Source organism: Mixophyes fleayi, chromosome 1 (assembly GCF_038048845.1).
Source record: "Mixophyes fleayi isolate aMixFle1 chromosome 1, aMixFle1.hap1, whole genome shotgun sequence".
NCBI classification, from domain to species: domain Eukaryota; kingdom Metazoa; phylum Chordata; class Amphibia; order Anura; family Limnodynastidae; genus Mixophyes; species Mixophyes fleayi.
This window is the reverse complement of record NC_134402.1, coordinates 108776632-108803445: the sequence shown is the minus strand read 5'-3', so window position 1 is coordinate 108803445 and position 26814 is coordinate 108776632. Positions and strand designations below refer to the sequence as shown.

Sequence of the window (26814 nt, the reverse complement as noted above, 5' to 3'; positions counted from 1 at the left end):
GGGCATGTGGTGAGATCTGGTGGCATAAGGGGAAGCTGATGTGTATGTAAGGGGCATGTGGGGAGACTGATGGGCATGTAAGAGGCATTTGTGGAAGTCTGATGCATTGAGGGAAATGTGGCGAGGTTGCTGGACATGTAAGGTGCATTTGTGGAAGTCTATGGCATGTAAGAACAATGTGGGTAGATATCATGGCATGTAGGGAGGCATATTGGCATGTATGTTGCATGTGGTGAGGCTGATGGGCATATAAGGTGAATTTGGAGAAGTCTGATGGCATGTATGAGGCATGTGGGTAGCTTTCATGGCACGTGGAGAGGCTGATTGGTATGTATGGAAGTTTGATGGCATTAAAGGCACATGGTGAGATCTTGTGGCATGAGGGGCCCGTGGGAGATCTGATGGCATGTGGAGAAGCTGATGTGTATGTAAGCGGTCTGTGGGGAGATTGGGTGGGCATGGAAACAGGTCTGAGGGGCATGTTGGTCATTTATTACTTTTTTTATACTCACTTTAACAGTTCCCTCCACAGCGATTGTGGATACAAAAGCAGAGGGAGTTACTGTGAAGAGATTGTATGTAACCCTTTGAAACCTTCAACAGGTCTGAATTACACCCAAAAAAAGTATCTGGACTGCGTAGAGTAGTGGGCACTGGGCACCACAATAAAAAATATATAGAAAACCTTCAACAGGTCTGCATTACACCCAAAAATAGTATCTGGACTGCGTAGAGGACTGGCCACTGGCCACCACAATATAATATAGAGAAAACCTTCAACAGGTCTGCATTACACCCAAAAATAGTATCTGTACTGCGTAGAGGACTGGCCACTGGCCATCACAATATAATATATAGAAAACCTTCAACAGGTCTGCATTACACCCAAAAATAGTATCTGGACTGCATAGAGTAGTGGGCACTGGGCACCACAATAAAAAATATATAGAAAACCTTCAACAGGTCTGCATTACACCCAAAAATAGTATCTGGACTGCGTAGAGGACTGACCACTGGCCACCACAATATAATATAGAGAAAACCTTCAACAGGTCTGCATTACACCCAAAAATAGTATCTGGACTGCGTAGAGGACTGGCCACTGGCCACCACAATATAATATAGAGAAAACCTTCAACAGGTCTGCATTACACCCAAAAATAGTATCTGTACTGCGTAGAGGACTGGCCACTGGCCACCACAATATAATATATAGAAAACCTTCAACAGGTCTGCATTACACCCAAAAATAGTATCTGTACTGCGTAGAGGACTGGCCACTGGCCACCACAATATAATATAGAGAAAACCTTCAACAGGTCTGCATTACACTGCACATATGGCTGCTCCTCCATCCTCTCCATCATATACATGTTGGAGTTTCAGTGTGTCAAAACCTCTTGTTTTTGATAATGACAGTGCATTTTGAATATTTTTCAATTTGCCCCACAACACTGAATGTACTTTATCTATGATACGCATCTATCTTTGTTGACTGCGTAGTGTGGTGGCCCCGGTACACAAATTGGTACCGAGGCCACAATATAATTAAAAAACCCTCCACGGGTCAGAATTCCACCAAAAAAGGGTATGGACTGCGTAGTGTGGTGGGCCCGGAACACAAGTTTTTACAGCGCCAACAATATGATTAAAAAATTGGGCATCAACTGTCACCGTTGTTTAATATCTGATACACCGAAATATGGACTGCACAGTGGAGTGGCCCCAGTAGTAAATTTGGTGCCGGGGCCACAATACCTCCTCCAACTTCCAAGTGTAGTGTTTATAAAGACAGACAGCGTCAAAGTGTTATTTGTTGACTTTCTTAACCCTTAAATTGTCCCTGTTGCAAATATTGGTGCAATGGATAGTTACTTTTTCATTGAAAGACTCAAGCTTTCAAGTGTAGTGTTTATAAAATATAAACAACAATACAGTAGTTCTAGAGCACGACAATACCTCTTGTTTTAAATTATGACAGGGCATTTTACTTTTGGTTTAATTTATTGAATTTGTTGCAATTTGGTTTTACTTTTTGAACATGGCAAACGACTGTTGATTGGTCATATAATGCAAAAAAAAAAGTTCCAAGATGGAATTGTCCTTGGGCTCTTCCACCCACCCTTATGTTGTTGAAATAGGACATGCACACTTTAACAAACCAATCATTTCAGCGACAGGGCCTACCAAACAACTTTGGCTGAAATGATTGGTTTGTTTGGGCCCCCACACCAAAAAAGCTATTCATCTCTCCCTGTACAGACTAAACAGGCTCTACTGAGGCAAGATGTCGTCCTCATCCTCAACCGCTGATTCCTCTCCCCCTACAGTGTGTACTTCCTCCTCATCACACATTATCAATTCGTCCCCGCTGGACTCCACAACCACAGGTCCCTCTGTACTATCTGAAGGGCAGTGCTGTAGTTCATTGAGGAATTGATTATTCATTTTTATAAACATCATTTTTTCAACGTTCTGAGGAAGCAACCTCCTTCGCCGCTCACTGACCAGGTTCCCCGCTGCACTAAAAACTCTTTCCGAGTACACACTGGAGGGGGGACAACTCAGGTAAAATAGAGCCAGTTTGTACAGGGGCTTCCAAACTACCTTTTTTTCCTGCCAGTAACAATATGGACTGTCTGACATGTCTACTTGGATGGTGTCAGCAAAGTAATCCTCCACCATTTTTTCAATTGTGACAGCATCCAATGCAGCGAGAGTAGACATGTCTGCAATGGTTGGCAGGTCCTTCAGTCCGGACCAGATGTTATCAGCATCCCCGCCAGCGCCTCTTTTAGGAAAACTGAGCTTTTTCCTCGCAGCCATAGATGTGGAGGAAAATGAGGGTGGAGCTGTTGGCATGTCACGGTCCTCTTCAGAGGACAATCTCCTGACCAGCAGGTCTTTGCACCGCAGTAGACTTGTGTGCGCCGGAAACAGAGACACAACATACGCTTTAAACCGAGGATCGAGCACGGTGGCCAGAATGTATTCCTCTGACTTTAAAAGAGTGACCACCCTCGGATCCTGGCAAAGCGTACGAAGGGCTACATCCACAAGAGCTACATGCTTGGTGTAATCACAATGGCTTACCAGCTCCTCCCTCACTTTCTCCAGCTGCTTTTGCAACAGCCTGATCAGGGGAATCACCTGACTCAAGCTGGCAGTGTCGGAACTGACTTCTCGTGTGGCAAGTTCAAATGGCTGCAGAACCTTGCACAACACGGAAATCAGTCTCCACTGCGCTTGACTCAGGCGCATCCCCACTCCTTTGCCATGTCGTAGGTGGCTGTGTAGGCCTGAATGGCCTTTTGCTGCTCCTCCATCCTCTGCAGCATATAGAGGGTGGAGTTCCAGCGCGTCACAACCTCTTGTTTGAGGTGATGGCAGGGCAGGTTCATGGTTTTTTGATGTGCCTCTAGTCTGCGGTAGGCACTGGCTGAATGCCAAAAGTGTCCAGCAATTTTGCGCGCCACCGCAAGCATCTCCTGCACAACCCTGTCACTCTTGAGGTAATGCTGTACCACCAAATTAATGGTGTGGGCAAAACATGGGACGTGCTGGAAATTGCCCATATTTAATGCCCGCACAATGTTACTGGCATGTCTGACACCACAAATCCCCATGAGAGTCTAAGTGGGGTAAGCCACTGGGAGATAATTTCCCTCAGTTTCTCTAATATGTTGTCAGCGTTGTGCCTCTTATTAAAGCCTGTAATACACAATGTTGCCTGCCTTTGCACGAGCAGCCATTTTGAAGATGCTGCTACTGATGCAGCTGTTGCTGCGGAAGGGGATGCATCTACCCAGTGGGCTGTCACAGTCATATAGTCCTTCGTTTGCCCAGAACCACTTGTCCACATGTCCGTGGTTAAGTGGACAGTGGGTACAACCGCATTTTTTAGAGCACTGAGGACACTTGATCGTACTTCTCTGTACATCTTTGGTATCGCCTGCCTAGTGAAGTGGAATCTCGAGGGGATTTGGTACCGGGGACACAATACCTCCATCAACCCTCTAAATCCCACTCCACTGATGGCGGACACCGGGCGTACGTCTAACACCAACATTGCAGTTACAGCCGCAGTTATACGCTTTGCAATAGGGTGACTACTATCGTATTTTGTGGTCATGGCAAACGACTGTTGGACGGTCAATTGTTTTGTGAAAGACTTAGCGGTCTTACGACTTCCCCTCTGGGAAGATGACCAACTAACAGCAGCAACAGCAGCAGTGGCAGTAGTAGGCGTACCGCTGCAGGATTCCTCGGATGAATCTCGTATTGAGGAGGACTCAGTCTGGCAGCTGACTTGGGCTGCAGGACTGAATCTGATGGAGATCGTGGAGGAAGTTGACGAGGAGGGTGTTGCTGGTGTGTATCCAACTGGACCACGGGATTTAGGTGTCCCTGTACCGATGACGGTCCTAGCCCCAGTTCCTGAACTAACCACTGAACTATGAAGGTTATTCAGGTGACGTATAAGGGAGGATGTCCCTAGGTGGGCAAGATCCTTACCCCTGCTTATTTGAGCTTTACATAAGCTACATATGGCCATACATTGGTTGTCCGGATTTGGATAAAAATAACTCCAGACCGAAGAGGTGCATTTTTTGGTCTTCTGACCAGGCATGACGATGGGCTTTTTCATCCCATGGACATCAGCTGTTTCCCCCCCTGGTGTCTCATTTACAATAAACACATCACCATCCTCATCATCAAGTTCCTCCACAGCGCCAGCTACATCATCAATAGCCTCCTCCCGAGCCACCTCTTCCCGTACAGTGATGGGAAGGTCAGGCTTCGCAACCACCAACACCCTTGGACTCCCCTTGGGGATTTGTGATAATTTCTCTTTAGAAGGCTGAGTTGTTTGCTGTTTTGTTGTTGCTGACAGCATAACTCTCTTCAATTTTTTGTAGGGGGGGGAAGGAGGAGGAGGAGGGCTAAGATCCGTGGGTGAAGCTGAACCACTAGTCATGAACACGGGCCAGGGCCTAAGCCGTTCCTTGCCACTCCGTGTCGTAAATGGCATATTGGCAACTTTACTTTTCTCCGCAGATGATTTTAAGTTTCTCTTTTTGCTACTTTTACTTAACTTGGGCTTTTTGGATTTTACATGCCCTGTACTAGGAGATTGGGCATCGGGCTTGGAAGATGACGTTGATGGCATTTCTAGTGGCAGCAGCTTCAGCATTAGGAGGAAGTGGGTCTTGATCTTTCCCTACTTTATCCTCCAAATTTTTGTTCTCCATTATATGTAGCACAAGATACTGCAGAATGTGGGAACTTGGTAATATTGCAGTACCAATGGACTTATACTGCTGGATTGGTTTTGCAAATTTGGTTATAATTTTTTTTTTTTATAACTTTTTTTTTATTTTTTAAAAACTTGGGAATAATGGGGAAATAACTATGCCCTTAGAAGCACAGAGCACAGGACACAGCACCACTGGACTGAACAGGACACAGCACCACTGGACTAATACTGCAGAATGTGTGAACTTTGTAATATTGCAGTACCACTGGACTTTTACTGCTGAATGTGTAAACTTGGTAATATTGCAGTACCAATGGGCTTATACTGCAGGATTGGTTGTGCAAATTTTGTTGTAATTAAAAAAATTTTTAATTAGTTTTTTTGTATTTTTTTTAATAACTTTTTTGTATTTTTTTAAACACTTGGGAATAATGGGGAAATAACTATGCTCTTAGAAGCACAGAGCACAGGACACAGGACCACTGGACCACTGGACCGAACAGGACAGAGCACAGGACCCAGCAGCACCACTGAACTCAAAATTGACAGAGCACAGCACACAGCACCACTGGACTTTTACAGCTGAATGTGTGAACTTGGTAATATTGCAGTACCAATGGGCTTATACTGCAGGATTGGTTTTGCAAATTTAGTTGTAATTAATTAATTAATTTTTTTTATTATTTTTTTGTATTTTTTTTAATAACTTTTTTTTATTTTTTAAAACACTTGGGAATAATGGGGAAATAACTATGCCCTTAGAAGCACAGAGCACAGGACACAGCACCACTGGACTGTCACTGAACAGGACACAGCACAGGACCCAGCAGCACCACTGAACTCAGAAGGACAGAGCACAGGACACAGCACCACTGGACTGAACAGGACACAGCACAGGACCCAGCAGCACCACTGAACTCAGAAGGACAGAGCACAGGACACAGCACCACTGGACTGAAGTGAACAGGACACAGCACAGGACCCACCAGCACCACTGAACTCAGAAGGACAGAGCACAGGACACAGCACCACTGGACTGAGCACAGCACAGCACAGAACTGAACAGCACGAGATCTACCAGGACAGAGGACCACCTAACCTAACACACCCTCCCTCTACCCTGATCAATGCCCGAGTGAAGATGGCGGCGACTAGCGGGGAATTTATAGGATCCGAGTATCGCGAGATCCGTCAACGGGATTATGAGTCAGAGCCTCGGTTTCACATTTGATTTTGGCGCCAATACCCGGATCTGTCTCGGATCCGACTCGGATCGGCAAAAGTTTCAGAAATCCGAGTGCGCTCATCTCTATTTTACATTAGCTCTTACATAGAAATTTAACTTTACACAAGAATCCTTATTTCTTGACTACATCTTTAGTACAAGTTTGAGGTTATTTTCTACCCTAAAAGACCACTGAGATATGTTCACAAACAATAAGATGTATATAGTAATTTAGGTTATAAAAGCTGCAGTTTGAATGAAAAGTACCATGCATTTTCACAATGTCCACTAGGGGTCAGCTCAGTACTTTGAATATTTGAGATGTTGTTTTTTTTAACTGTGCCTTGATTGAAGTTATTCAGCAATAGGGTTGAGTAATCAGTAGTCAAGTAAATTGGTGCTTATTATATTAAATAATTTAATCCAGGCTGTATTTTGTCTTTTTAAAAGTTTAAACGTTGAACAGAATCTTTTCAAAATGAATAAGGAACTTTCATTACAGCAAATGTGCAGCCAGTGAGGCACAATGTACTCCCCAGTGACTTGTGTGTGAACTTGTAGTCCCACCACAGCTTGATAGGCACAAGTAGCCTTCTAGACATACATAACATGAGAGTTTACATTCTGAAGATGGATCAGTTGGCACATGTAATAATCTGGGAGGGGGTTTGCTGCTGGAATAACTCCCAAGAAACATAATGAAAGAGAAGTGGTGTTCATGGCTGGTCACTGCTGCTTTGTAAATGGGTATATGGCTGTCTGATTGGCGTAAAATCTTCAACAAAGTTTTGCAGAATCAGCAGTGATTTGTAAATGAATTCGCTAAGTACAGAAATTTAGCTGTTCTTTACCCATTTCCATCATTCTTGAAGTGCAAGTGTTTACCTAGTTGATCAAGAGTAAAATATTCCAAAATACACACATTATAGGAGCAGAATGCCCCTGAATAAAATCTTCGCTGAGGTGTGAGCAAAAATGAGCAAAGATTTCTGTACCATCATTGCCAATACAGCATGCATTGTCACTTCACACAAGGTTCCTACGGGACCTGCTCTTAATTCAATCTCTGCCTTATAGTGTTATTCTGGTTTACTTGACCGCTTTATTTTTCATTGTTTGATTCAGATTAGATTCAAATAGCTGTTTGGGTAGTGGCTTACTACGGGGCAAGTACAACTTGTCAGGACAGGCATGTATCTTATCTCACTGCTACCCTTTCTGCTCTTGTATTAATCCCTTTTTGCCATTACCCAATCAGTTTACATTCCTAGCTATGAATACACAACATAGTATATGAAACACACTTATACAGTGGAATTATCCTGCATTTTGTCAAATTGTAGGTAATTCTGACTGACTGTTTTACAGGTTTATACAAATATGTAATCATTAATACCAAGCACAACAGGTTAGACATAGCTAGCTAAGTTCACATTTTGAATATTCCTGTATGAATTCTAATTTATTCATACATAAAAAACATATTCCAATAACTTTCGAAAATTAAATAAGTCATAAAAAAATGAATTTGTTTTTTTTAAAGATATCATTTATTTACATAAATATGCTTTTTCAAATGAGGTATATGTTACACCATTAGTAAAAGAAGTGTGCTGCAAGGAAATAAAACAAAATCGTTACATACTGCTTTGCCTTGCTTGGGGATAGTTTTTCTTATTTCTAAGCCATAAACAATTTAAATCCAACAATTAGCTTTTGGTATTGTGTAATTGAATATGCATACCAGATGTTACAACAACTCATACAGGTGCCTTATGTTAACTGAATAGCTAGATAAGATATTCCATTGTGATCAGGAAGATAATTGAGAAATGTATTAAGCATATTTTTTCCCAATAAATATTGGTCCCTGGCTGAAATAAGCATAATGTGCACACGATGAAGGGCAGATCTAGGGATGGGAGGTGTTTCCTACTGCTGATGGTCTGGTACAGTGATGTGCCACACTATCTATGTGCATCCGATCTTGTGGTCCATCATTGAAATCACAATATTTGCACACATTGCATGCACAGGGTCATGCTCAGTGGTGCATATATCTTTACATATAAAATGAGCTATTGTAATGTTTTGGTGGATAATGTATATAATATACTTCCCCATTATATTCTTGGTGACTTCCTAATACATGGTCATTTTTATGCTGTTGCTTCATAAAGGCATGTAGTGAGGTTGGTCTATAGCAAAGCTCTCATTCATGCAGTCTTAAGAAGGAGAGAGCTTGCTTGTGATTGGTGATGTAGGGAGAGAAGAGGTTCTGTGTGAACAGCATGCTCTCTGCTCTGTCAATGGGCAGCAGGCTAATGTTACCAAGTTAGAGCATAAGCAAGCTTGAAGGCATAGATAGGTTATCCGTTAGAAAGTGTAAGAGAGCATGGATTAACAGGGGCACGATGCCTCTGTTGTCTACTGACAAGCACTTGTCACCAGCCGTTCCCTACAGATGAAACGGTAAGAGGAGTAGGGGCAAGAGTAGGGTCAGGAAAGGAAAAATACTTTATCTCCCTCTCCAGTCCCTACTCCTCTCACACTGTCAGAGAGACTTGTGTCACTAATACCCCATTCATACTGCACCAAAATCCCGGGTTTTTGCCGGGGCGGCAGTATGAAAGCGGTATAAATAAAACAGAACCTACAAGAAAAATCACATGTAACAATAATATCAGAGACTCAATAAAATACGTAGTACTATAATCCCTACAAACAAGCTTTAAGGCACAATACATACTGTTGCAGTTGAAAGCAGTGATCTTGAATAAAAAAAAATCCAATTTATTGTAAATTATCATCAGTGCATTTTGTCCTAGTAGACTGAACTCAACTAAGCAGAACAAAGAGAGCAGAAAATGCTTCCTTCATGCTCTGAAATATATTTCAGCCATGTGCTCAACTACAGTCATTTAACTGGTTTTTCATATTCTTTATGATCAGAGCTACAGCTAGAATCACCTGTTAATTCACATTGCTTTCAACTGAAAATGCATCTGTTCCTTTTTAGAATACATTCAAAAGGCAAAATGAAGAAGGCTGCCACTGCCTGTTGCTTGCTTGCACCTGCCCAGGGGAGGCACTTTGTTTGCAGAAGTTTGACTTTTGCAGTATCAGCACTTCATAATGACGTGTCTTCTAGTACTACAAGACGCAGGCTTTTGCTCAGACAGGAAACTTTTTAGTAGGGTAGACCCAAAAATGTTTTAGAAAACACTCATCAACAGTCTCTGAACAACTACTGATTGTGCTTTAAAATAAGTTAGTACAGGTAGGAGAAAGCATCTGAATGGAAGGGACTTAATTGTACCAAAATGTATAAGCACCAAGAAATTCATGTCCATTCTTCTATACCTCGGAGCTGTCACTGCTGCTATGACGAGTGGTTACAGTTTCATGGCTATTGCAGTGACTACTGGATGCAGACTCTTTAACTGAGTGTGAGCGTCCTCTATGTTTTAATAGCACAACGATAATAACAGTAGTGCAAATCAGGAGCAGCAAAGAAACTGTCCCTCCAATGACTGGCACCAAAGTGCCCTGCGGATCCTGGCCAGTAATTTCTAAAGCTGGTTTGTCAAGCTGTCCACTTGCAGGGAATGCATCCTTGCCAGAGACTCTACGGGAGTCTTTAAGAGTAACATGCTGAATGTTTGTCCCTCTGTTTGTATCTGTGCCAATGTCTTGTGTCAGGGCTGAATCCTCCTGATTTGCTCTCCGGTTTCTCTTCAAAAACAATTTTTCGCTATGGCCAGCAGCGGTACTCAGGGAGTGGTGGTAATCCACACTACGTTTTCCAATGCCTCTATTGGCATTTTCCTTAGAGCGGACTGTATAGATGGTATGAATGAACCACTCACGTCCTGCAGCCACCTGAGTGTAAAGAATTGGAGACAGAGAATTGTGGTTAATCTTTGAAAATACTTGTTACTTTCATGTTTAACCTCATGACTAGCAAACTCAATTGTGTCTGAAAATAGGAGCTAAGAAACAGCACTGAATTAAAGTTGAGAGCTCTCTGCAACTTGACCACAGCGGTTTGTATGGTCTTGGAAAATAAAGTCTTATGGAGTTGGTAAACACTTCCCAAGATGTCAAAAAAGGGGAAGGATTACAAATTAATTGATAAAATAAACAAAATGATGTTGCTTTGCACCATGGGTAAGGAACAGGGCCATTATTTGTAGTACAGTAGTATTACTATTATTTATTTGAATGTAGATGTCATTTTTTACACATCCTAAAAATTAAGTTTGATATTTCTTGAAGGGCAACAAAGTGACAACATTAACAGTTCGTTATTGTGTGGCATTAATTAATAAGGAGATGAAATCATAATATTCCTAGTTTTCTTCCCATGATAAAACAAACCCACCATGAATCAGCTAAACTGTTAGACACTAAGCTCTAGAGCTAAAGCCCCACAGCTAGATTTTTTTATAAATATTTCTTTTAATAATACAAGAAGAAACTGCTGTCATAATAACATTACCATTATCGTGATGATGGCAGTCAGTTCAAATTTATTTAATATCTATTCAATTGCTGTTACAACAAATAACTCAGCATTTTTTATTTTATCTCTTAGGCTAGATTTACCTGGAATAGGGCTTCTGATGAAAGGCTAAAGCCATCAGATCCTGGCTGTTTTACCAAGGGAAATGCTTCTGGGTTGTCGGCGACTAATTTAGCATCAAATGGAACATCTCCAAACACCTTAGCTTGGGTTTCTGGCTGGGCCTTGTCCTTTTATGGAAATAATATAGTAGGATCATTAGGTTCATGTAAATATTTGATATATTACAGCTATTATAAATATAAAATACATCTTAGTGCAACCTAACACAATGTAATGATAATAATTTTTGCCCCTGATAAGAGTAGGTATAGAGCAGAGAAATATATATTTCAGCCTGAATCTGTACATACTGCATTTAAACCAGTTTTTGAGTAAAGGATCTATTAAATCTGACACATTTTATATGAGTCATGACCCCACCACGGTTTCGCTGGCTGTTAAAAGTTGTATAATTTTGTCAGTAAACAATCAGCACCTTCCAGAGTGACCAAAGTAGGAGTCTTAGTGTTTGTTTTTAAAAAGACGTTCTTTTTTTAGTGGCTATAGACATACTTTGGCAGACCTCCTGGTACAAATGATCATAAAGTACCGTAGATCAACTACAGATGCCACAAAGCTAATCAAAGTAAACTTATGTCAGTATACAGAGTAAATGTTATTATACAATTAGAACAAATGAAGGTTCTATAAATCAAACCTAAACCTTTATACTTCTATATATCAGATCCAAATAAGACTATTTGGAAGGAATATAGGTCCAAAAGGGGGACAATCAATCCAACAGAGGAGTGGTTGGAGGTACAGTATTTTGCAGAATGCATGTTGCCATTAGGAAAAAGGAGATAGATTGATTCCTGACACTGACCATATATATATGTTGTACGATACAGGGCTCCATTCCATATATAAATACAATTTTTGTCCAAGCATATCATAGGTACACTACTCTGCAAGTTGTGATGTTTATACATAGAGTTCAATTCAAACTGACATACCAAAATCTTAAATCTATAAAGTAAGGTAGAAGAGTCTGCGAGGCACCCATACTCCTTGTCCTCTGGGTTGTATTTGGGTACATAGCCATCTGCTCCAGTACATAAAAATACTTTCTCGATGTTACAGATGAAAGAGTCTCCAAGGTTTTGGACAGGATCCACCATGACTCGCCCATAAATCATAGATCCTTGATACCAACAAATAAAAAGAAATTTAATTATCAGTTATCTTTACAGATATTACGCATCCATAAGACATACAGATTTACTTATCAATCGACTATTAAAGGACCTAAGAATACATTCACTAAAGGATGTGAAGTAGAACATTGTTGGGAACTTTGTAAGAACTGGTGCAATGGAAAAATATGGTGTTGCATAGAGCAAGCAATTTGATACTAGCTGCCAATTCCCCTATCGTATTTTAAAAAATGAAACAAAAGTGATTGTTCTCCATAAATTTCCCCCGGTGTATTTCAATATTTGTTATAAAATCTCTACGCTATATAGTGTACCTTGTAAGAACAGAAGTGGGACATTTCACACAACTTCTAGGACATTTCACAGGAAGAACAAATCATTAAGGGTCTATTTATGACCCTTTGTTTTTTTCTGTAGAAACTTTTCAATCCTCATCGCATAGATGCGGATTGAAAAGTTTCTCATATGTATTAAAAATCAACACAGGAACAGCCGTTCCGAAAAACGGCTGCTCCTGTGAAGTCTTACACTTACCTAACACTGGATTCTTCTCTTTTCCTCCCTCTGCGGTGCCGATCATCCCTCTTTCAATCCATGTGCGCATGCGCCGACCGGTAAACTCGGGCATGCGCACAAAGATCCCTGTCTGCAGGAAGCTGAGGCATGTGATGGAGGGATCATGTGATCCCTCCACACATGCGCTGTGCAGCTCTGCTCGTCAGAGCAGAGCTGTTTTCAGTGTAATGTTTCACTTATGTTAATGTACGCCAGCTTCAGATGGGAAAACGTTGTTTTCGGGGCTTTACAAGGGGGGAAAACTTTAATAAATAGACCCCTAAACCTGATCTCAAACCTCGTATAGAAATCTGTGCATAAAATATTACATGACATTTTAATGACAAAAAGTCTTAACAGTCGTTTATGATCTGTTAAATATCTACATTTCTTCATACAAGTCTAGTTATGTTTTCTTACCTTCAGAAAAGGCAACATCTGTTCCCTCACCAAATCCCATAGAGCCATCTGATAGCCACAGTTCTTTTTTGGACAATAAAAACATTTGAGTGTTCAGGCTGAACTCTGCTGATACAGGATCGCTGACCTACAAAGTAAAATTAGTGGGTTATGTATATGCATCTGTACACAATTATGTACAAACATACATTCAAAGTAATCTAAGAATACAAATAGTATAGATGCAATACTGTTCTTTGCTGTAACCTTCTCCTCACTGGCCTCCCCCACTCCTACCTCGCCCCCCTTTGCTCTATACTCAACGAGGCTGCAAGACTTATGTTCCTTTCATGCCTCTCTTCCTCTGCCTCCCCTCTCTCCCTTGCCCTACACTGGCTCCCCTTCACCTACAGAATCTTCAAACTCCTCACCCTCTCCTACAAGGCTCGATCCCACACCACTGCCTCCAAGCTCCTCTCCATTCACACTCCCGCCTGTTCCCTGCGATCGGCCAATGACCGTCGCCTCTCCTCCACTCTGATCACCTCATCCCACGCCAGAACTCAAGATTTCTCTCGGGCTGCCCCCTTTCACTGGAACAGCCTCCCTTGCTCCATCTATCTGTCCCCTAATCTGAGCACCTTCAAATGGGCTCTCAAAGCCCATTTGTTCCTCAAAGCCTACCAGCCACCACCTACCCTTCTCCATGCATGTTCTCCTCACCTCCCTCTTCCTTGTTCACGCTCCTCTTCATCATCATCATCATCATCATCATCATTTATTTATATATATAGCGCCACTGATTCCACAGCGCTGTACAGAGAACTCATTGCACTTGATCCCCTCTACTGACTTCTTTTGTGCCTGCTGTCTGTTCGCCCTCCCTTTAGTATGTAAGCTCTACGAGCAGGGCCATCTTCCCTTATATCTCTATACCATTTCTTCTCCTCCAACCTGACTGTACTTGCTTTGCTTGGAGATATTGGAGTCTTGGTTTTACTCATTTCGTTCTGTACTGATTTTCCCTGTATGGTCTACTGTTTGTATTTTGTACGGCGCTGCAGAAATCTTGTGGCCCATATAAATAAAGGATAGTAACAATTTTAAAATGCAATGTTTCTTACCTGTTGAAACCTAATATCTATATCAAATGTGATAGGCTCACGAGGGTTGCATATAGGAAGCACAGTATATTCTTGGTTAGGGGATGCGCTACAAGGGATGAGCTTTACTGTGTAAGTACCGGAGTAGTCACGTACCTAGGAAAAATAAAGAAGATATTAGAAGTGCAGTATTTACACAATAACATGCTTGTACCCAGGCATTTGATAAGTATACTATGAAGATGTGAGTCTCTTTTCTCATGGGCATAGGCAACTCTTTTTGAAGTTGTAAAATCCACTTAATTTACTATGTTACTATGTGTGTAAAATGCCTGCTGATATATTATTACAGATAGATGTCTCTTTCTTTGATTAAATCTATTGTTTTAACTTATTACTGAGATTAAAGGTAATGGTGTAGTCCTTTTGATGGTTAGGAGGCCACCCACCCAACATGTAGCAGATTGCCGTGTTAGGTAATGATTATATGGTGTATATATTCAATAAAAATGTATATATTGGGCACCATTTATGAAGCATGCTTGATGCGTACAACAAAGAGCCTTGGTTTTGTACAACTGTGCCTGCATGATACACACTTATGCACAGTATACCTCTTGAGATTATTCTGCCTCCCTGTAAACCATCTAGGTTGCAGAGGCATCTTTCAAAAGCAGAAAGGAATCCATAATGTGAGCTGGACGGACCATCTAGGCATACTTGTGCAAAACTGGATTGAATTTGCTTTGTGATGTCCTCAGTGTTTTTGAAAATTGGGTTTACAGTTTAGTGAAATGGGCAAATGTCACAAAATGGGCAACTGTCACAAAGCTCTCAATACTTACAGCAAAGTCTGAGACAAAACTCCACTGCTGCACAGGCTGTCTGAAACTCGGCTCACTACGTAGAAGGCTTAATGTAAAAGTGAGTTCTGGATGGTCGACAGACATGACCATGGATGACAGGGATGTACCTAAGGCAGAACAAAGACCATTATCAAACCATTTTATTTTTAAAGTTTTATAAGATACTGCTTTCCTTACTCTAAATTATATGGAACTTAAGGTTTCCACATCCAACCCATTTGTTTTCTTGTACATGTATTATTTTGCTTCCATCCTAATATTCAAATACATACACCTGGTATTGAGTTCTTACCTGGATGAGACATGACAAACTGTCCACGGAAGCGAATTTCAGTCTTAAAGTTCACAACTAGACGCCCTTCATCATTAATGCGCATGCTGGTTGGATAGAGAGATCCTGAAACAAACAATGACATATTAGATATTTTGTTACTTAATAATCACCTTCAAGGGGTACCTCATATTGTTAAAGTTAACTAAAAAAAACCATATTACTATATTGGTTAATAATACCAGAAACAAATAAATGAGAACAATAATAACTGATTACTTGGTATAAATATAAAAACAATTAAGATGAAGAGAAAACATTTACAGACTTGAATTCAAGGTGACGGAAAGGCAGGACCGCAACACAATCATGATTTTGTCAAAAGACAAAGGGGTATATTTACTAAACTGCAGGTTTGAAAAAGTGGAGATGTTGTCTAGAGTAACCAATCAGATTCTAACTGTCATTCATTTAGTGCATTCTATAAAATGTCCACTTTTTCAAACCTGCAGTTTAGTAAATATACCCCTTAAAGTGTTGCTAAATATACACTGAAACTAGAAAACCTGCCATTTTCACAGTGGTAATACTCTTTCTGCTTTTCCCACTTATTTTCCAACTACAACAAAACTGTGCTGAATTTATTAACTGTGTTTTTAAAATCATATAATGTAGCTCAGGTGTATGCTGCTAATACAAATATACATGTAAATATGTGAAAAAATATAAAAGGAAAACGTTCAAGTAAAAAGTATAAGATAAAAAATGTTGTAAAATTGTTTTGAAGCAATGTACCTCTATGGTGCACCCAGTGCCAGGACCAACCATACCTCCCAACTATCGTGATTTAGTTGTCACTTTAGTTGGTGTAAGTCTAGGGTCACTTGCAGAAAGGGAGGCATACGGCAAGTCCCAAACTGCATTTGTGCTGAGGAGCTGTAGTTTTGCACTTTGTAAGTGACCTCCATTGTATTTAATTACATATTCCAATGCAAAGTGGACATGCACACTATTCTAAAAATAAAAAATCTCACTGTGAAAATCAAGACTTCTAGGAGGCATAACACACGTTAATATGATGGCAATAACAGTCTATATAAAAATGTAGGACAGCAGATGTGTGTTTCTGTTGTTTTCTGTACTCCGGATAAACAGAAATGGCTTAAATTAGTGGCAACAAGAAGAACACGGTAAAGCTTCTGCAAATTGAGGACAATACAATGTTTATTGCCGAAAGCCCTGGAACAAGACTCATATACAGTATATAGTACAATACAAATGATGGAGATATGGATCCCTGTGGATTATGTTTAATTAAAATTGTAAGCTTACCTTGCAGTTCAGACTCTGGTGGGCTGCCTATTCCTTCATTCCACAAGATAGCCGTGTCATACACAAACTTCAACCTCAATTCAGACTGCAGGTCAAAGTGCTGCCAACCACCAACTGCAGCCGGTGAATGAAACACATAGGACACATAGAGAGGCACTCGCAGGGTGACATATGACTGAACCAAATTCAATACCTGTAATAACAGGAATAGAACTGTAACTGTATTCATGTACCCTCACCTACAAAGCTCTCAAATAATCCTCCCTACATCTCCAACCTAATCTCTACCCACACTCCTTGCCACCCCTTCCGCTCTGCCAACAACCGCCACCACACTACTACACTGATTACCTCTGAGCCCCTTTCTCAAGTTATAAACATAGTAAATATTGTTTTTTTTTATTATTTATGTAATAATGTTTAAAATAATCATCTTGGTTATATTAGGGATACCAATATGATATGTTGACATTAACGTTACAAATACAACTGCATTAATACATCATCATGTTTCTAGAAATAGTACAGCTATGATTTAATTGTGATCTGCAATGCTGAGACTTCATCACTAATGTTTATTACTTGAACAATCTATCAGACGTTGGTGTATCATGTGATCTCTACAAGCATCTGTTTTATGGATTATGTATATACAGAGAAATGCAGCTCCCACTGCCATAATCTTGTCTGCAGGTACAGGGCATTAGACTCATGGTCCATACACCTGGTCTCAGGACTACAGACACCCCTGTGTTTAGGCAGATGACAGGAACCATAGAGAAATATGATACATCAGAATGTAGAGAACTTACTTCTATATCTAACATCTGTAAGTAGAAGTCATCTAGAAGTATTACAATTTAAACACAGTAGCAAAGTTCTAGGCTAAGAGCCTAGAGCACAGGCACAGATCCCCAAAAGAGTGACACAATGTCTAACATCTCATGATTTTCTTATAGTTTTGTATTACACAATGTTTTATGTAAAATAGAATTGTGTGTCATGACTCATAATTGAGGTATGAAGAAAAGTGCACCTCCTTACACTTACCCTCAGGGGAGGGCTAGCACATTTTAGCCCGGGAGGCAAGACTCATCTCAGCAGCCTACAAGGAACATTTTAAAGGAAAAAAAATGCAGGTGGCCCAGTGACCCAGACCAAGGTAGCCCACTATAGGACTGGCCCAGGGGGCAGATATCCCCCTGTCCCCAAGCCCAGCCTGCCCCTGATACCCTATAATTATAAATGTATACCTGCATAATAATATCTAGTTAACATGTAATATTGAAACCATTGGCATGCATGCATTGAAGACTAATTACTGTGCAGAAATAAATTGCTATTGTATCATACATGTATACTTACTTGTCCATCAGTCCCTATAGAGCCACTGCAGTCCGTCAGGAGCTCAGACATATCATAATAGCTGTTGAATTCCCAGAGACAGGCCTCCAGATTCAGATTACGGTAGAAACGCAGGGTCCTAGCTGATCTCAGAGCAGTGCTGTATTGGTACGGAGATGTTTCACCTATCACTTCATCATTTTTTGTGTTCTCTGTAATGAAGCCGTGCTTGGTAGGTATCTCATTGTAGTCAAGGAGATTAGAACATTTATGGTTCCCGACTCGAGTGCCATCAGGACTAAGAGTTAGTTCAAAGTTGGACATGTGTCTGGTTGACACAACAGGAAGCATACCTGTGATATAAATATTTGTAATATATTTTATACAATTTTATTTTTACACTTTGTCATATGTTTATGGCATTTCTAGCTCAACATTCATATTACCATGCTCTGTTCCCCTGATCTATGAATAATGTTGGAAGCACATATACAATAATAAGATTCATGCCTTCAACTACTCATGCATAAGGTATTGGTAACTGGTAGATTCTTTGTGTGTAGTTTAGAGATAAACATGAAAATTCATACCATCCATATGTGGCATTGTTACTGTCAGCTTTATCAGATTAGGGTAATCAGGATCTTCAGGACCTGTGTAGCGAATTTTTGCAGAAAAAGGTTCAGCACCTACTGTACCAGGAACACGTGGTTGGCAAAGACCTGGAAGGAAAATATATTAATTAATTAATTAAGTGATGGCAAAGCATTTACAATATTTGCTAAATGAGATCTCCACTCCAGTGTGTATCTATGTGTGTCTTGTAATAATCATCATTTCTCAATGTGTGGCACAGTTATTCTACAATATTTGGAACCATGTAGTAGAGTTTAAAACTCCTTGTCTAAACCACACACATTTGTTAATAAAAAAATATTTGGGGGGTTTTCTATACTTATTGAAGACTGACTATATTCTTCATGCAATTTCTGATCAAAATAAATGTCAGTTTGATTGGGCAGATGTTAGATCATTAAACCAAATCATAGCAGAAAACACAGGCCATTCTATATATGAGATTATATTAAATAGGTTGCTTTTTGTCTATTCATTTTGCATTGATTCTGAATTGAAGCAAACAGGTGCAAAATGTTTTGAGACAACTTGAGTTACAAGTAAATACACGCTTATGTTATTGCACTATAGTATGACCCAAAATAAATTCCACAAGATAGTTATTTGCTGACTTATGTTCCTCTTACATAGGGTTTCTCAAAGAAACTTAACAATGCATGTTTTTAATGAACACTTGTCACCTACATTCAGTAGCGATTCTGTGAGCTGATCCAATAGTCATGAGAATTCCATGCAACCATTTTTCCTAGGGCTCTGTGGTTTGTCTCACAGCCCTGGGTGAAAACCAGTCTGGATCAACTGCAGTTCTTAAATCCAGACTGCGTGTTCGTTCCCCCATACTTGCTTACCTTACCACTGGTAATAGACATTTACAGCTAATCTACTTGAACTAGTCCAAGTTTTTGTTCTGCAGTTTTTCAATACCAGTTAAGACTAGTGCAGGTTGATGTGTCTTCAACTGAACTAACGATTCACCATTCACATTTTAAGCATCTTCCATGTTCAGTAATGTATAACTATTCTTGTGAACTACTATAGACCCAGTAATAACTAACCTTCTTCTTTGCTGACAGTAAGAATGGGGCTCAGCAGCTCAAGACCAGGATCTCCATTAGCATTGACTGCTCTTGCAGCACATTGAATCCTGGAACCAGCATGGAAGTAGATGGAGTCTAAAGTGATTGACTTGGTGTCAGTGAAAAATGTATTAGAATCCACTTCCCGCATAGGACTGGTCACCCCATCACTGCCACTTGGAGCGCTGACCAGCCAACGATACTGAGTAAGTGTGTCATTAATATTCTCAGCAGCACAGATGGAGCCCGTTTTATCAAACTCTGAATATTTTGGATTGCATGCCTAGAAAACAAGAGATCTCATGAATGTTAAGCCAACAGCTATATTTACCTTACTACGATTTGTGGACTTTTCATGTTCTACATCTGCATATACATTTCAATATATATTTGTTTGAGAAATTGATCTTGGACTTATCAGCTATTACAAAACCACTTTCATGTGTTGAGAGAGGGAAACTCCACTTGGTTACCCCTGCTCGGGCTGTTTCAAATAACACAAGCAGATATGGATGTCTCACTCCCATGTAGGTGTCATACACACCTTCCCTGCTGCGTTCACCACTTGGATCTTTGCAGCTTTGCCAGCCGTTTAAATAGGGATTATTGAACCCACTGAGGTGATCAGAGTGAGCGCTGGCCAGATCATGAATACAGCATTAGCTGTTGCCTTGTGTCCATGATCTGTCCAATTAACAAACCCTGTTTGTTTTGCTGGTAAAGCTATGTTCACTCTAGCTGTATTAAAAGTTTTGAAACTGAATTATTGTGCAACGGGGGAACCAGAAAGACCAGAAAGACACAGGGCTGGATTATGGATGGGGCAACCAGGCATCAGGGGGCAGCCAACTGATGCCCACTTCCCCTATATGGTGTGGGAGTGTGGCAGGCAATGTATGAAGAGAGTCGTGCCAGTGCTGCTCTCACTCTGGTTCTGCAGCCCAATCCCTTGTACTGTATGTATATAGCATTTGTAGGTAATGCAAAACACTGTTTGAGGGTGGAATGAAAAGAAGATGGCTGACTGAGTGCTTCAGCACTGCTGAAGTCAGGTCATCAGTCACCCTCCAGCCAATACACACTCTGATTGGCTGGCAGGTCACAGTGGGTTTCTTGGATGACTTAATATGACTACAGGCAATTTTATTGGCATGGACCTTCACAAGTTGGATGACTTGGGGACCTTACAAAACATTAATACAGTCCCGGAAGGACTGATTTGTATGTTAGTTATGAGAGTTGAATAAATTAGAGATAATGTAGTCAAACATTCCTCCCAACATATCACGTAACCAATGATGGTCTCATGACTTGTTAATAAAGACTATTATTGAATCACATGTATGCACTTTCACTTTTTAATTCAAATTATTATGAAATACAACCATATACACAGGCCCTACCAGAGGGGGGGCTAGGGGGGAATTTTCTCAGGCCTCGGACTGGCAGGGGGTCTCAAACTTTTCCGACTTATTGTTTTTGTGTTTCAACTTTTTAAAAAGAAAAAATTGATCCATTTGCTAATTTGGCAATTTCCAAGTAATAAAAGTTCAAACCTAGTGCCTAAATATGTTAATTAGTTCAACCGGCATAATGCGCAGCGGCACATGCCCTCATTACTATCTCTGTGGATGATGCAGTTATCCACACAGACACATGAGAACGTCACTTGTCTTTGAGATTTGCTGGGGTGAGTGAGGCAAAAGCTTGTTTATAATGAGGAAACAATTGACTGGACTGTTTGAAGTTCAACGTTTACTTGAAAAATTGCAGAATTGGCGTGTTAGGTAAGTTAATGTCACCAATTTTTTATTATTACAGTTTGTTTGTATCATGTTTGTATAGATTCAACAGGTTTTTTGTGAACAACATTTTTCTCAGTTTGCCAGCATCTGTTGCTTCTGGTGAATGAACGGTCAGTGTGCTGAAGAACGTAAAAGACTATCATCGCTCAACTATGGGGCAAGAGCATATGGGCTGGCCATGCTCAGTACTAATTGTCACGTGGCATGAAAGTTGGATTTTTCCAAAATGATTGCTGCATTTGCAGAAAAAAAGCTAGAAAATCACTTCTAATTTGAAATCTACAAAAATCCAGTACATCAGTATATATATATATATATATATATATATATATATATATATATATATATATATATATATATAAGTATTGTATTGTACATTCTAATAAGGTTAATCATTAAAATACATTTAAATGCATATTTAATGTTTGGGGTGGGGTGTTAAAGAAAGAGGAGTTTGGGGGCCTCTTAATCTGGGCTTCAATGAACCTCTGAAAGGGCCTGTATATACATAGCTAGAAACTATATAATGTAGCTTTAAAATAGTAATAATATGACAGAAGGGGGAATACATGGGCCAAAAAAACTGTATGAAGCATAAAGTCTTTTTAACAAAGAGGAACATCCCTTACTAGTGTGTTATAGATATTTTATTACATTTATTTGAATCATATCGGCTCATGGTAGTAAAAATTGTACTTACCGTTACACATACTACAGGGTAACCAGTTAGAGGACTGGGATTCTCTTTTGCTTTAGAAGTATCATCATATATGAAGAGAGAAACAACTTGGGGAACAGATGGAAAAGTTACGTCAGCAACACTGTCCATTTCTTCAATGTACACAATCGCTTTGTTCATCTGAAAACATAAGACATGAGTTGGTTTAACTGCTCATTGCTCTCCCTGGCATACATCATACATTTATGATAGATCAATAAAACTGTAAAGGAGAAACAGGAGATGTGTTGCCGACTAAAGCTAGCTACACACTACATGGTTTTCGTCCAATAATCGACTCAATCAGCTGACATACAACCGCTCGTTCAAAAGTCGGGTCAGTGTGTGTAGTGACATGATGGTCGAAATTCTGCCCAAATGGACGATTATCGCCTCATTTGGTTGGTCGTACCGTTTAATATTTTCGTTCCAATCTCGTTTCCGTTGTGTAGTGTGTATAAACTTCCGACCGATCCACAACAGTGAGTACGAAATTACAGTCATTGCTCACGACAACATGGCTGTAAAAAGTCGCTAAAGGGACATCCGCTCTTCCCTTTATCGTCCTAACAAAGGCTAGTGTGTATGCAGTCCATGGACCGAGCGATCGGAACATCGATCGCATGTAAAATGGTTCGGCATAAAAAGTTGGTGGAAAATTCTGTAGTGTACACCTAGCTTTAAGGTTGTGTTTTCCCGTGTCTAAGAGATGCGATGATCACAAGTTATAGTGATGCAGACACGCCAGTGTTCTGACATTTTATCTCAACCGCTAACAATGTCACACTCTTACTCTTTAACATTGACCTAACTTTACGTAGCAAATGGAAGCCCAGACAAAGTTTCTTGGGAAGATTTTTATGATTATATTTGGGCAGAATAAGAATAGAGTCGTTAATACGGTAAAATCATCAATAGACCTTGTTTAGAAATGTGGCTTCAAAATTAAAGGTCCACATTCACCACTCGCAGTTCGCATCTGAGGTTCGCCTTTCATGTGTAATGTCTATATTCTAGGTTTGCGTTCATTGTTCATGTTAAAATGAGCGTGTTAACTTTTTAAATAATATTTTCAATTACTATTTTTTTTTTTAATATTTCACTATTCAAGACTCACTGTTGGGGGATTTGACTGTTCAGACATTGGAGATCATTTTCTTTAAGCAAAATGGCCGAGACACAGAGAATATGTTCTTTGTTATGTGCTCCTCAATTTGCCTAGATTCTGTCACAGTCAGGGCCTGATCAGCCAATAGGCTGACCAGGCTGCAGCCTGGGGCGCTGGAGCCTGGGGGGCGCAGCGTCACGGAGATTAATTTTTTTTCACTGCCTTTTTCTTTTTTAATTTAGGCAGCGCCGAGCCTGCATCATCGGGATCGCCCCTGGTGTAAAGGGGGCGGCCCGACTGTCACTACTACATGACAGGCAGTCTGGCAGCGATCGCTGCTAGCTGCCTGTCAGGACGGCCGCGGGAGCTTCTTACTGTGGTCACGTGAGATCAGGACTTCCGCATCTCACGTGACCACAGTAAGAAGCGCCCATGGCCGTCCTGACAGGCAGCTAGCAGCGAGGGGGGGGTGCTGCGGCGGTAATAGCCTAGGGCGGCTGGTACCCTTGATCGGGCCCTGGTCACAGTGCATATATTTACAAATCAAGATGGTGACATTTGCACAAGATCAGAAGTTTGCAGGAGGGGTTGGGTGGTGTGAAGCCGTTCATTGAAAAGTAAGGAGTAGATGCACCAGTGAGCCTACTTTTGCAGAGCAACGGCAACATGAGATTTCAATTTGCAGAGTGAAATTATTTAAATGACATAAAATTATTGAGAGTTGCATTCTTAGAGGTAGCCCTGGCTATTCTTAAGGGCTTACAGCCATTGTCACTTGACAAAAAGAATATTTTTGAGTTCTGAGCTGGAGGAGATTGGGTCTAGTCCTATACTGTTAAGGGACATCTTGTGTCATCCAGTAGCATTCCTGTGGAGAAGCACATTATAAGGTACCCTGTGGCTTATGAACAAGGACATTTTTAATTTAATGAAAGTAGTAGTTATAAGGTGGTAAAAGCTGCTTTTGAAGTCACATTTCCACTTTTCCACAGTGTCTCTTCAGACTTTCCACCACCTCTGCACACCAGAGAGCAGACATTTGGCATGCACTTTGATGTGTGCAAGGCGAATCATGAGGGGGGTGGGTGCCAAACCAAGGTGCGCATCTCGGGTTGAGTTGAACTCAAATTGCATTTTTGGCATATAATATTTTATTTTATATCTGAGCATGTGCACAAACCACTAGTTGTGGAACTAGTGCTTTGTGTGCTTGCAGAGAAGTAAAAAAGTGCTTTATATGCCAAACACGCAATTTACTTTCAACTAAACATGAGCCCCCTAGTGTGGTTTGTAAATTTCCTCCATTATGTTCAGTACGTATTTATGAACTGGCAAATATTTCAGAAAATCCTTGATTATAGTTATGTCATTGAAATATTCCTGTGCTTTATCTTTTTATTAAAATATATTCAACAAAAAAAACAAACAAAATAGTTGCCTACCCTCATTTACTACTGTCATTTTCTGTGTACGTAACAAACACATTCTAGATTTTAGTGATTAGGTCTTCAAAGACCTATAGCTTCATCATGTGCAATGGGGATTTTTTACTGCAGAGAAGTATCTTGTTTTGTAAGCAGTCATGTAAGGTTCATACCTGTGTTTCAGCCACCATGTTATCATCAGGTTTTAAATGAACAGTGAAAGCTTCACGTATTTCCCTTCTGCCATCATATAATATTTCTACTTCAACAAAGTGTTCTGTCTCGCCTTCTTTAAATTCAACGTCTGTGGAAAGAAATACATTCTGAAGAATGCAATAGGGAAAGACATTCTGTTGTAGTTGACCCGCTCCCCGATCATTCAAAAGTTCAGATTGTATTCTTTGTTACACACACAAATCACACAACAGTAGTGTTATTGTAAACATGTATGTTAATTAATCCACAGCAGCTACAGTTCATCATCATCATCATCATCATTTATTTATATAGCGCCACTAATTCAGCACCGCTGTACAGAGAACTCATTCACATCAGTCCCTGCCCCATTGGAGCTTACAATCTAAATTCCATAACATACATACACAGAAAGAGAGAGAGAGACTAGGGTCAATTTTTATAGCAGACAATTAACCTACCAGTATGTTTTTGGAGTGTGGGAGGAAACTGGAGCACCCGGAGGAAACCCACGTAAACACAGGGAGAACATACAAATTCCACACAGATAAGGCCCATGGTTGGGAATTGAACTCAAGACCACAGTGCTGTGAGGCAGAAGTGCTAACCTCTAGGCCACTGTGCTGCCCTACAGTTGGGTTATCTGTTGTATTCTTTGTGTTGCTCCTACAGACAATTATTTTAACTGGTCACTAAAGGTCTATGGCTCACACAAGATGCCATTTTCAGTCTATTATGCCATTTTAGATCTAATTGGTCGCAAACTGCAGCATGGCCCCACAAAGACAACCAATGTGTAAACAGTCAGGTTACACGGATATAATGATATGTAAAACTTGAATTTCATGATTCACAGTAACCACCTAATCACACTAATCTAAGTGTTGAGAATATTAGTGTAATTATAAATAGCTCCTACCTTCAGACAGTGGGTTGTAGTCTTCCCCAGAAGTGGCTGACCCGTCCTTTGTGTGGATTCTCACAATAGACACTTTGGAGCTGTCACCAAGGCGCAGTACCGGGATTTTCACCACAGCCAATTCCCCAATCTCCTGGGGCTCTTTGACACTATATTTAACTTCTGAAAATCTAATAATTGGTTCTGTGAAAATAATGAGATTCAGGGGTAGTATTTTCACTATTTATAAGTGACATCATAAACAAGAGGTACAGACAACATTTTATATTCTTATTCTCATAAACACATCATTACATCAGCACTGTACTATTTATTTTATGTTCCTTCAAATAATTTAGTAAAATAGTTTGTATAGTTTTGGATGGACTGTATTCACATGATCAGTATGAAATTCTGTGCAGAGATAAATAGTAATCTTTACAGCCTAAACAGAAGGAAACGTCTGTGTGACAAACTGGAATTGAGCTGCACCTTATCAATAGTCAGGGAGTGATAGGAAGCCTTCAATACCCATAGTATCAAACAGTGCTTTCATCTTAGAGCAATCTATCTAACATTAAGAATGAAACATATTATCTAAAGTTACTGAGTGAAATTGCTCTTTCTTTTATATACATGCATTTTTTTTATATTGTTCTATTATTAGAACAATCATTTCAATCTTTTACTGTCATTATAAATATGTTTAAATAACTTTTTTTGCTTATTACTAATTATTATTTATGTATATGATAAATAACTGTAACTCTATGTAGTACTAAGATATATAGTATTTAATTTGGGTTAGTACAATGGAA

The 26814-nt window shown here is 40.1% G+C and overlaps 1 protein-coding gene across 1 annotated transcript in view; it reads right to left on the bottom strand.

Moving 5' to 3' along the window:
• Positions 1-8080: 8080 nt before the first annotated feature.
• The window catches only part of FREM3 (FRAS1 related extracellular matrix 3), a 57815-nt gene continuing 39081 nt past the window's right edge, over positions 8081-26814 (bottom strand). The window contains exons 11-24 of the mRNA XM_075194671.1: positions 26018-26200; positions 25077-25207; positions 22354-22512; positions 19828-20131; positions 18727-18858; positions 18158-18489; positions 16793-16985; positions 15482-15586; positions 15169-15296; positions 14345-14479; positions 13242-13368; positions 12066-12253; positions 11091-11237; positions 8081-10364 (exon numbers count right to left, since the gene is read on the bottom strand). Coding sequence (XP_075050772.1) covers positions 9840-10364; positions 11091-11237; positions 12066-12253; positions 13242-13368; positions 14345-14479; positions 15169-15296; positions 15482-15586; positions 16793-16985; positions 18158-18489; positions 18727-18858; positions 19828-20131; positions 22354-22512; positions 25077-25207; positions 26018-26200 — 2789 coding nt within the window. The 3' untranslated portion in view covers positions 8081-9839. The remainder of the gene's footprint in view (positions 10365-11090; positions 11238-12065; positions 12254-13241; positions 13369-14344; positions 14480-15168; positions 15297-15481; positions 15587-16792; positions 16986-18157; positions 18490-18726; positions 18859-19827; positions 20132-22353; positions 22513-25076; positions 25208-26017; positions 26201-26814) is intronic.